General features: G+C 37.1%; 1 protein-coding gene across 5 annotated transcripts; it reads right to left on the bottom strand.

The window, feature by feature from the left end:
- Positions 1-1,185: 1,185 nt before the first annotated feature.
- Positions 1,186-6,263, bottom strand: LOC110428465 (Pentatricopeptide repeat (PPR) superfamily protein). 5 transcript variants are annotated; one of them, XR_002446454.1, is made up of 4 exons: positions 3,972-6,263; positions 3,515-3,787; positions 1,917-2,912; positions 1,186-1,753 (listed from the first exon to the last, which is right to left on the bottom strand). XR_002446454.1 is itself a non-coding variant. In XM_021444297.1 (2 exons), the coding sequence occupies exon 1, from the start codon at positions 6,059-6,061 to the stop codon at positions 3,995-3,997; it is 2,067 nt and encodes a 688-aa protein (XP_021299972.1). In that variant the 5' UTR covers positions 6,062-6,263; the 3' UTR covers positions 1,186-3,787; positions 3,972-3,994. The 5 variants fall into 5 exon arrangements, 1 of the variants encoding a protein (XP_021299972.1); XR_002446455.1 differs by having other exon boundaries at positions 1,917-2,413; XR_002446453.1 differs by having other exon boundaries at positions 1,917-3,787.
- Positions 6,264-12,313: the final 6,050 nt, after the last annotated feature.

Raw genomic sequence — 12,313 nt, 5'->3', positions numbered from 1 at the left:
GATAATGTTTGATATGTGATGATAATGGAAAATTTGATGATTATAACCTTGTTTGGGTCAAACAAGCTATAATCGTCCACACCTCTACACCAATTATGTCTTCAGAAACGAGATGTGACATATTACGAAACGGAGTCTATATGTAAAACGAAATCATTTATTTCTTTTAATTATATATATTTTTTGTTTTTTTTTAATTATATATGATATTTGTTTTTTTCATTATTTGTTACTTGTTTTTTCCTGTTGTTAATTGGTATTTTTATTTTTTTTATAAAGAAAAAACAAGTAAAAAAATTAATGATTATATTAAAATTGACATTTCTTTACTATTTTATAAAAATATAGATTAAAAATTATTATCAAACTTATAAATACTTGAAAAAAAGCATAATCTATTTTATATGTAAAAAGAAAGTTGCCCAAATGTTTTGGATAAAGTTCGATAATTATAAACATAAGATGTGCTACATATATTATTAGGCATTACTAGCAGATCTTGCTTAATACATATGAAATAACAAATATTTATTTTAAAATCTGTTATTGGATTAGATTAAAACCATACTCCTACCAATGAGAGAGAATCAATAATATCAAAACTTATTAATTTTGCATGACTCTATTCTCATACATAAACAACTTATTTTGCTTAGTAAAAACATAATTAGTTTATATATTCTTAAACAAAATAAAAATATACTAAAAATTAGAGATGTGAATCGTAACATACTATAATTCTATAACTAAATATGCATGTTCCCCAATTCAACATATTCCAGATTTTTTAGTAGTAAAATCTCAAAACTACTAAAATGAGATGATGTTAAGCCTTATGTTCAAAACATGAACAGTTATTATACATTGGAAACTTATCCTAACTTTATTCATGTTGGGAAAAGTAACAAATCAGTTACAACCATGGGAAATACCACTTCCCTTGCATTGCTTAAGTTACAATCTCAAAGTAAGAGGAAAGTACACATTATCTACATAAACTCACCTTCCTGCCATAGCGCACACTGTAGATAGATTATATTTAGAGTAATGAAATTACACACAGTAATCAATCCTAAAGACCTTTCTCTAAGCTATTTTGGCTTAATTATGCATTTTCAAATCATCTACAAACATAGAACTAATGATGCAGCTTCTCAAAGTAAAAAAGAGGCCCTCCCTCCTATATAATACAAAGATACTGAGACAACCCAAATCAGCAGGCAGGTCTACTACATGAGAAAGGTGTATGCCAAATATGCAAAGCGCAATCAATACTTCCCATTGACCTGTTCTAAAGAATTCTTTATAAGAAGCAACCAACTGATAGTGATCAGGACCAGGATGTGCTACTTTTATAATGAACAAGTGACTCCTTATTACCAGAAAGATTATAGCCGTTTTGTAAGTGTAGGAATATGTTCTTGACAAGTTGCAAGACAAGGTAACAACTATTGCAGCTTTTTCTAATTGAGATGCCTGTCCTGCATGGCTGCATGCATCTCCCATAACACATGAAGGGACGCCTCTGCTTCCAGTTCCAAGGCTGCCATCATCAAAGATTCAAAAAGCATTGAGTTGTCACATGGAGGATTATAAGCTAAATCCAAAGATTGTTCTTAAGATACACCAGAGGACCAAAAGCTTAATCTAAAGATTGTTCAGAAATGAAGTAAATTTCTCTGGCAAACTTGAAAGATGACCAACTTTGGATTTGAATGCATTATGATTGTCAACCTCTTCCCATTTTCACAACCTAAAACACAACATTTCAGGTCAGGCCAACAATAACTATCAGAAAGAATCCCAATTAAATAAATCACGCATGGTTTTTATTTGTAACTAGAGGAGATTGTTTTTATTTTTTGGCCAGAATGACACTTCAGGAGTTGAATCAAAGAGAATCGCTAGATAGTCACCTGAGACTGTGAATTACAACAATGCCAAACCAACTGCAGGAAGCACTATGCTCTTGCTTTTAAACACACTCTTCATGCATCAAAATAATGAAGTTCGAAGACATTTAATTACTACGCAGAGTTTCTTAATAATGCTGAATTTTGCACATCATGAAAAACTTTGCTCTTGCCATAGGAGATATGGTCTCTTTTGTATCAATTGGTGAAATTCCTTTGTCCTCCTCAGGCTGCTTTCACCTAATGACGGTATAAATGGCATACATATGCATAAAAAGCCAATAGTCCAGCCAACCAAATAAAATTATCCACCTTGGTGAGGTCATAGCAGATGTGTTGAGTGATATAAAGCTGGTATGAAGCCAATGTTGCTCCAAAAAAATTAAACAATGATGCCAATAACAACAAGCACAACTAGCTGGCAGGTTATATCAATGAGATGATAGAATTTATCTTTGTCAGTAAATCTGAATACTTTCTGATGTTACCGCTGCCCAGTCCTGGAAGGCAATAAAGAAAACAACATCAACCAACAGTTAGAAAAAGCATAAGAACAGAACAAGGGGTGCCTGTCATATGATACCTAATCTTTCACAATTCTTTTCCTTCAGATTTTTAATGACAGACCACAATAGGATAAACAGAGGACACTTCAGACTAAATTTTTGGTATAGATAATCAATTTAAAGATGAATTATTGGGGGAAACAAATTCCAACCCTTCTTTTTAAGTCTAACAATGCATATTACACTTCCCCGTATTAGTTATCAAGAAAGCAGTTTATGCAGTCAACATGATCTATAATTAAGATAGTCCCACAAAATGTGGAAATAGCAACAACAGCCTCAAAGATGATTTGTCAGTATCACTAGCAAGATGACCGCTGTCAGATTTGTTAACTTGTATGGCTGAGAATACCAATGAGGCCATCACAGCACCTCCAGAAATCATAGAGAGCTTCTGAGCTGCCAACCAAAGTTAGAGAACCTGCCAACAGAACTGAGTAGCTGATCTTTTTGTCAGTTTAAATTTTTTGCTTAGCAGCCAGTCAAACTGGCTTAATGAAATACACTTCTCAGATTAATATGTAATTTTACATCTTTAAAAAAGATTTCTGCAGATGATCACTGATGACATTATTTCACCAATCAAAGATATAGGCTATGTTGTGGCACTTACTGACAACAATATATATGGGAAATTTCTTCAACCGAAAATTAAGAGACTTTTTCTCATGCTGCAGTATAGGTAGCCATGGAGTAATCAAGGTTATGCCATTAATAACATGAAAAGAGTACTACTCATACAATTCAGCAAAATTTAACCGCCTGGAAAATTTGGATGATTATGCATCCCTATATATATGTTGTTCGTGCTCAAAGGAATCATTTGATTAACTACTGCACAAGAAGTTTATTACAAGGATTTACATGAAAACTGAAATTTGAAATCTTAATATTAAGAAAACATCTCAAGCAAGCCTTTATTTATACCATGCTGTCCACCCATTGTCCAATGATGGAACCAAATAATGTAGTATAGGTAGAATCCATAACACAATCAACAGTAGCAAGGAGTATAGAGTTTGGCCAATTTCTTACCATGTATAAATCAACCAAAGAATCTTCCATTTCCAAAATGCTCCAGCACATAAGCTTGCAAACTTTTGCACTAAAGCTTCTAAAACCAAAAAGAATCTTCTGCTACTGCTCTTCACAATCTTAGAAAGAAGGGAAACCTCCATTCTTGACGTAAAGGGATTCTGCTCATAAACCATGCTTCAACTGAGGATGGACATAAACACATGATGTGCTAATCAGTTTCCAGTTTCAACACTGGTATAACAGTATTGATGGAGAAGAATCAGCACACACCTGTCATGCAATTGGAAAACTTAAGAAAAGAATAAAGCAATTACGATTTTAATAGAGAGATAACTGTGATGGTCATTGGAATTTCCATCTCACCAATATACCACATAAATGATATTCAATTTTGCAATAATATGAGATGAGAATATAGCAAAACAGACAAAGTCCATGCTTTTTTATCACTTACCTGTGATTTGTTTATATTTGATTTCACCAATAATCTCCACAAGAGCATGAACCACCGATGAAATGATGAAATCTGTTATTATCCCTAACAATTATCTCTCTTCCTGTAACCCTTGAAATAAGCTTTATGGCCTCATGACAATCACCACATACACGAAGGTTTTTAACAACTCGAATTACATCTGTTGGAGCAGTGCTGATTAAACCAAATGCAATAGCCAGCTTCTCACTATGGCAACCAAGAAAATGCTCTTTTTCTTCCTCTTCTATGTCAAACAACACATATTCTGTGGTTGGAACATAACCAGCTGCTTTAAGTTCCTTGGCCAATTCGCCAAGTTTTGTGTATATCATTTCTGACAAGGGATGAGATTTGTCACCCACAAGGAATTCATGAACAAACCCATTTACTTCAATCCAACTGTATCCCGGTACTTTTTGTATTCCTCTCTCATTCATGATTGACCTAATTTTTGCAGCATCATCCCATTTATGACTTGCTGAATATATGTTTGATAAGAGGACATAATTTCCCGAATTCCATGGTTCTAACTCAATGAGTTTCTTTAGTACATGTTCCACTAACTGGGTATCCTTGTGCAGTCTACATCCACCCAACAAGGCTCCCCAAACAATATAATTGGCCTCCATTGGCATATTTTTGATCAACTGATGAGCTTCACCTAATAAACCTGCACGGCCTAGAAGATCCACCATGCACCCATAATGCTCAATAGTAGGAGTCAAAGAAAAGACACGACTCATGCTATCAAAATACCGGTGGCCATCATCAACCAAACCGACATGAGTACAGCAACAAAGCAAGCCAATGAAAGTATTCCCATTAGGTAGAATACCTGATTTTTCCATTTGGCTAAAAAGACCAAATGCAGCTTTAACATGTCCATTCATCGCAAGCCCAGATATTGCAGCATTCCAAACTACGAGATCTTTCTCCTTCATCCTCTTAAAGATTTCAAAAGCTTGAGCTATGCTCCCACATTTTGCAAACATATCAATTAATGCAGTACCTAGTACAGGGTTAGACAAAAACTCAGCTCTGTCCATTAACTTGCTAGCCCAGTCCCCTAATTCTAGAGCTCCTAATCTAGCACAAGCAGAAAGAACTCCGACCATAACATAACAATCAGGTGCCAATTTCTCTTTCTGCATTTGGAAGAAGAGGTCTAGTGCCTCTTTTGGGAGTCCATTAGATGCATAACCTTGAATCATAGTGCTCCAAGTAACTATATCCTTCTCAGGCATCCCGTCAAAGGCAAGGCGCGCCTTCTCCATATTTCCACACTTAGCATACATATCCACTACAGAGGTTGCGACAAACACATCTCTGCTCAATCCAAACTGTGTTATAGATCTATCAATCCACTCTCCACTATTCAAATCCCCTGAGTGAGCACAAGCTGCCAGAACTCTAACAAGGCTGAAACTATCAGGCCTCAAACCCATCTCTAACGACTTACTAAACATATTAACCGCTTCTCTGTACCGTCCAACGTCAATGTAGCCACTAATCAAGGCTGTCCAAGAAACGACATTCTTCTCTGGAATATCATCAAACACCTTAATTGCGCGATCCAAACATCCGCATTTTGCGTACAAACAAAGCAAACTGGTCTTAACAAAGACATCACAATCAAAGCCTAGTTTGACAACAAGGGCATGGATTCTGATACCCAACTGCAAATGCAAAAGCCTGGCATAAGCCTTGAGAACAAAAGGGAATGTGAAACTGTTGGGCAAGAAGCCTTGGCTACGCATAGAAGCATAAAACTGCGATGCTTCGAGAAAGCAATCGATGGAAACAAGGCCCTGAATCATTGTGTTCCAAAGATAAATGTTGGGTTGCTTAGTTTGATTGAAGATAAGACAAGCATAATTGGTTTGACCAAAATGAAAGGTAGCTTTCAAGATCATGTTGAGAAGATAGTTGTGTTGGTGAAGCCCAAAGCGGAAAAGCGCAGCGTGAACATGCTTGAGGTGTCTGACGGAGGTGAAGCCTCCAAGGATGCGTTTCGTGATCTCTGTAACTTTTGAACACGATGAAGTTGCTGAGTTGAGGGTGCTTAACATGGCTCTAGCTTTGCACCCTTTGTCTGACTTATGTCAATCTGATTGATACCTGCCAAATACGAATGTAACTTATGAACACTAGTCATTAATTAAACTCTATCCAATTAATTAGATGCTTCCATCTTCCAGAAAGATGCAGGAAGGATTATTCAGCTTAGAGAGGACTATAACAGTGCAAAACTTGCATGGAGACGTAGCTCTTAATGGACTATGGTCTAGAGGTAGCATGCTGACATGCTGCATAGGTCCTGGAAGTTATTTCAAGCACTTAATGGGGAAAATTTTTAAGGTGTTTTTAGAAATAACTCTTTAGATAATTTTAATTATATTTTACTAAAAAAAATTTTGAGATAAAAATACCTTTAATGAGATATTTTTATTGACGCGCATTCTCATATATGTGCAAAATGAGAAAAATAAATCTGTAAAGAATTTATTCTCTTTAATTTTGTGTAAAATATTTTTTTTTTTTAGAAGCTTGTGCAGAACAAAATCATATTGCAAGATATGGTTTTTTAGATATTTTGGACATTTCATTCAAATAACACGAAAAGAGTGATATAAAACCGAACGAGGAATCGGTCATGATGAATCCAAAGCTTCATTAACGATATGAAACTAAAAATCCTTGATACGGTGGTGAATCGAAAGGAAAAATATGTGAATCTAAAATACGAAATAGTCGTGCTATAGTAAGCCATATGTGACATGGCTGTGTCATAGTAAGGTTTAGAGTTTGTGAAACGGCATGGTGGGAATGTGTGACATAACATGGTGGGAATGTGTGACATGTCATGGTGAAAATAAGTGACACAGTTATGACACTGCAGTGTTTAAAGTTTATGACACGACATGGAAGGAATATGTGACACGGCAGGGTGGGAATATATGACATGGCATGGTAGGAATGTGTGACACACCATGAAAGGAATATGTGACATCATAAGGTGAAAATATGTGACACGACTAGGAAGGAATATGAGAGATGACATGGTGAGAATATGTGATATGCTAGCATGAGAATGCGGCACACCATGGTGTGAATGTGTGACACGCCATGGTGAGAATATGTGAGATGGCATGGTGAGCATATGTGACACGGCTGTGACAAGGTAGGGTTCAGAATTTGTGACACACTATAGAGGGAATCTGTGACACGGTAGGTTTTAGAGTTTGTGACACACCATAGAGGGAATCTATGATATAGGAGGGTGATAATGTGTGAGACAAGACGGTGAGAATATGTGACACAGCTATGACACAGTAGGGTTTAAAGTTTGTGACACGCCATGGTGAGAATATGTGAGACAACATGGTGAACATATGTGATACGGTTGTCACATGGCAAGGTTCAAAATTTGTGACACGCTATGAAGGGAATTTGTGAAAAGGTAGGCTGATAATATGTGAGACAGCATGGTGATAATATGCGACACGGCTATGATATGGCAGGGTTCAGAGTTTGTGACATGCCGTGGTGAGAATTTGTGACACGGCATGGCTTGAACATGTGACACACCATGGTGAGAATGTGTGACATGGCATGGCTTGAACATATGACACGCCATGCTTGAATATGTGACATGCCATGGTTTGAAGTGGAAAAAAAAGAAATGCAAACAGATAACAAGGAAACCGTTTGAACTTCCACCGAATGAATGAATAGTTTGTATTATATTATAAGGCCATTTCATTTTAATTATATATATTTTTGCCATTTTCATAATTTGCAAACGTTTGTGTGAAGGAACTAATAGAGAGTTTGATTCATTCCTCATTTCCAAAAGGACCAAAGTGTTCGACTTCGTTCTTTGCAAGCTTAACGACATCACAGCAACAATGTCGATTATCAGTGAAGAGGTCAGTCAGTCTCAAATTAAAACTTTCTTCTGTTCATTCATTTTTTACTGGGTTGCTTTGATATGTTCGTGTTTTTGCTTTTGTTAGGTTTTAACTGTTTTCTTCCTGGTTTGATGGTTTTTAGATAAATTGTGGAGATAGAGAATTATAACATTGGATATGGCGTGTAGTGGGTTAATTGGTTTTTGGGGTTTTTAGCGTGTCACCACATTGGGTATTTTAGGACAGTTCATGTAATGAGTCAGTAATTACAGTGATTGGTGTGTCACGACATGCCATGGTTGGCGTGTCATCACACTGCTCAGCGTTGGCGTGTAACAACATTTGACTTGGTATGCTTAGTGTGTAACAACATTTTACATGATATGCATGTCGTGTAACAACATTTGACTCGATATGCATGGCTTGTAACAACATTTTACTTGATATGTATGGCATGCAACAACATTTTACTCGATATGCATGGCATGTAACAACATTTTACGTGATATTCATGGCGTGTAACAACATTTATATCTTTCTTTAGTATAATGTGTTGCACATCATGGGTTAACTCACTCGTGCATGTCTACCATGTTTTGCAAATGCAGCCCAGACAATATGATGATCTTGATAGTTTGCTTGTTATGCCGATGGAGAAGTGGGCATTCAAGGTCTCTATTAAAACCCACTAGAAGTGGTTGCAACTGCATTACAATAACGAGACTTTCTAAGAGAAAGGGGAGTATGATGCAGTCAAGTGTACGTGCTTCGGAACGCTGCTGGACATATATCCACAAGGCTACTTTTGCACTGGTCTTTTGCATAACATCATGGTTCATCGAATCACTGAAATGGAGTTAATGGACCATGAGCTACGGTTTGCCACTGGCAAGAGCAAGGTGCATATGTCAAAGCAGAAGTTCTACCTTATCACTGGACTAAAGTTTGGTCAAATGCCTGATGTGTTAACACGATCGTACTAGGTTGTTCCCGATAAAATTCTTGTGAGATATTGGAAAGAGCAACAGTGCGTTAAGCTACAAGCGTTGGTTGATATGTTCCGTGGAGGCAATTTTCAACGACCAGGAGATGCGACCAAGATGGCACTCGTCTTGATCGTGAATAACATTTTATTTGGTCAAGACTACTATAAACGGGTGATGCCTTAGCTCGTCATTGGTGGAGGATATCGACGCTTAGAATGTCTTCCCCTAGGGTCATTATGTTCGAAGGCTAACCAAGGACTACCTATTGAATGGGTTTGAAGTGCCTACCTTAAATTTGCAGAAGGATAATCATTTATGCTACAATATTTACGAATTCATGTGGGTGATACAGGTATTGTCACGTAACATTTTTCAGTTTCCTTTTGACATAATAATTTATGGTTGCACTCGTTTATCATTTACGGTTTGATAATGGTTACATTTGACTTGCAATTTGGGCAATTGAGGGAGTTTCGACCTTTCCAAAAATAGTTGCCCCCTCTATTTTGAAGGACAACGTCTACCCACATATATGCAAATGGTAATGCAATCAAAAGCCGAAAGACTTTTACAAGGCATTTGAGAAGTTTGAGTCATCTCAGCATGTGAGTGAATAGCTACTAATTTGTGCTGTAAATTTGGATAATACTTTTGCCTAAAATTTAATCACAATACCTATTTTGCAGTTGTGGGCACTCGACTCCTTAAAGCCCACCCCGAATAAAGCCAAACAAGAGTATTTTGTGGACATCGATGTCCCCTTATTTAAGGGCCACCAGTATGTGCCAATAGGGCACATGAAGGATCTAGCAGACTAGGGTTTAGGTGTGAGGAAAAAAAAGAGAAACTTGAAGGAGAAAAGAGTAGCTGGTGCCATGAAGTAGAGGCTCATTACCGCTGTTGGAGACGATGAGCTACCGAGCCTTGCGTTGATGGAAGAAGGGGACAACCATGGTTTTGTCAGTGAACAATCGGTAAAGACGATTCTAACAATTTATGTTCAACAATTCCATTTGTGATTACTGAATTACATATTTGTGTTTACAGTTGGATCATGCGACGACAGCTCCTCAACCACCAAGAGGTCCTCCCTAAATGCACAGTGCAAATGAGTCGTCTGTAAGATCTGGTGTAATAGTTTGTGTTCAATATTTCCACTTATATTTATCGGGTAACACAGTAATTTCTGTTATTGTAATTGACAGAGGTGACAATAGCTCCTCAACCATCGATCGGTCCTGCTTAACCACACAGTGCTAACGAGCTACTACTAAGGATATTAAAGTTTTAACGGTTTATATTAAACAATTCCATATATGATTATTGAATAACACAGTAATATATGTTATTGTAGTTGACCCATTCGATATGAGTCAATGACGGAGTAGTGACGAAATGTCAGCTGTGGCGGATCATGTGTAGGCATAAAAAAGACATGTTGAAGTTGAAGACCTCAATTCAGTCATTGACTCTTGCAATGTAGATGTTTGAGGACTGTATTGTTGGTTGGATTCTAGATGGCCTTAAATCACAAGCACATTATTCTATCTTCACTCATATATTGGTGGTTTACGTTTAGCAGGTGTAGTCCTATTTTTGATTCTCGATTTATGATTTGTGGTATTTATGAGTTAACGAATTTTCCCATTTGTCTCCTTCTGTAAGGCAGTGCTTCATCTCACAATGATGGTGAGGACCACAATGATGCTGATGATGGGTAGCATGATGAACCTAGTGTTCACATTCACCATGACGTTGTTGGGTCTTATGGAGAATGTAACTCATGTTGATGACATTCTTGATGATGTTGTCTAAGAGGATGTGACCCTTCAATCAAATGATGTTGAAAAAAACCATGTTCTTGAGATCGAAGTACTTATCGATGCATCTACGGGAAAAGAGAGGGACCTTCACTTAGTTGAGGCCGAAGAAGATCATATTCCTTAGGCTAAGACAGTAGTTGAGGCAATAGCAAGAGGGGATGGGAACCTTACATCAGTTCAAGTTAAAAGAGTCCATCTTCCTCAGAGCGTTCCTAAATGCAGTGCATCACTAGTGTCATCACCAGAGTTGTTTGATGTCCATCATCATGAAGCATTGAATTCAAACCTAACGAAACAGGCACAGGTCAAAATGGTTAGCAAATACATGGCAAGCTCGTACGTCTACCCGCAAGTGAGCCGTTAGGATCTGAAGAACTTAATGGTAGAAGCTTACGAAGCTTTCAAGAAAGACGAGTGTGTAAGGTAAGGTCATAAATAATATTGCAAATATTGTTTTTGAATGAAATATTAATCCACCAAGCCTTTTGAAATTCATTTTGTTACATGTGCAAGCATAACGTCGGGATCTTAGAGGATCAAAAGGCTGACTTTTTCACAACATTAGAGGATCCCAAAGAGGAAATGACAAGTCACATGCCTTAGCATACTGTGTAGGCGATTGACAAGGTTGAAGTCCAAGTTATACAACACCCATGCATGCGTAGTTGATATGATATTCTTTGCAAGTTTATTTGCCAATTTCTTAATTCTGAAAATACTAAAGTTTTGGATTGAATGAAGTGTAAGCTAATGTATACAAGTTTCACAAGACACCATCTATATGCTCTACACCGCATTTCCAAATTGATGATGGCTGGTCCATTATGGAAATTTCAAATGAGTTGTGGGGGTACGTGGAGGGAGAGAGGCAGACATATGGTAAAAAATGGGAAGATGTTGATTTCATCCTCGTGCCTTGCAATGTGGGTGTGCATTAGGTGGTTGCAAAGATCGACTTGGTCAGGTGGAAGATCAAGGTGGTAGACGCCGCAAGAACTTCAGCTGTTAAGGATAACGGAGTGCTTGTAGCTCAAATGACACCCTTTACAACAATGATGCCTATCATCTGCAACCAAGCTGGTTATTTTAACAAAACACACTAGAAGACACAAGATTCGACGCCGATGCCATTGGAAATTCATTTGCCAAAAGCTAAAGTGCATTGTCAGATAATAGTGTCAATTGCTATATGTTCATTGTAGGGTACATTGACGATATTTTGCAATCAGAACCAATCAGAGTTAAGTAGAATATGATTGCTATTATGTGTTGCCAATACGCTCTGAAAATATTTAGCAACGGTTTAGAGAGCGAATCCTAAACCCCTGCGTCAAGAACATATTCGGAGTTCTATGTAGATTTTTTTGTGAATACAATTAATTTTATTAAATTTAATAATATTTGTACATTTTATACATTAATTTTTCAAATTAGACACAGTGCATATAATGATTAGAAGTTGATGTAAATTAAATTAATACTGCAACCACGTGGTGTGTCACCTCATTGGTGTATGGCGTGTCACCTCACAACACTGCAATAAGTCAGCGTGTCACCCCATAAATCTCCTTCCACTCAGCATGTCACCATAAGATGTCATC

The sequence above is a fragment of the Theobroma umbraticum genome, unplaced genomic scaffold (assembly GCF_002168275.2).
Source record: "Theobroma umbraticum cultivar Fairchild unplaced genomic scaffold, ASM216827v3 scaffold_115.0, whole genome shotgun sequence".
Classification (NCBI taxonomy): Eukaryota; Viridiplantae; Streptophyta; class Magnoliopsida; order Malvales; family Malvaceae; genus Theobroma; species Theobroma umbraticum.
Note: the sequence above shows the minus strand (reverse complement) of the source record. Positions and strands in the feature narration are given on the sequence as shown.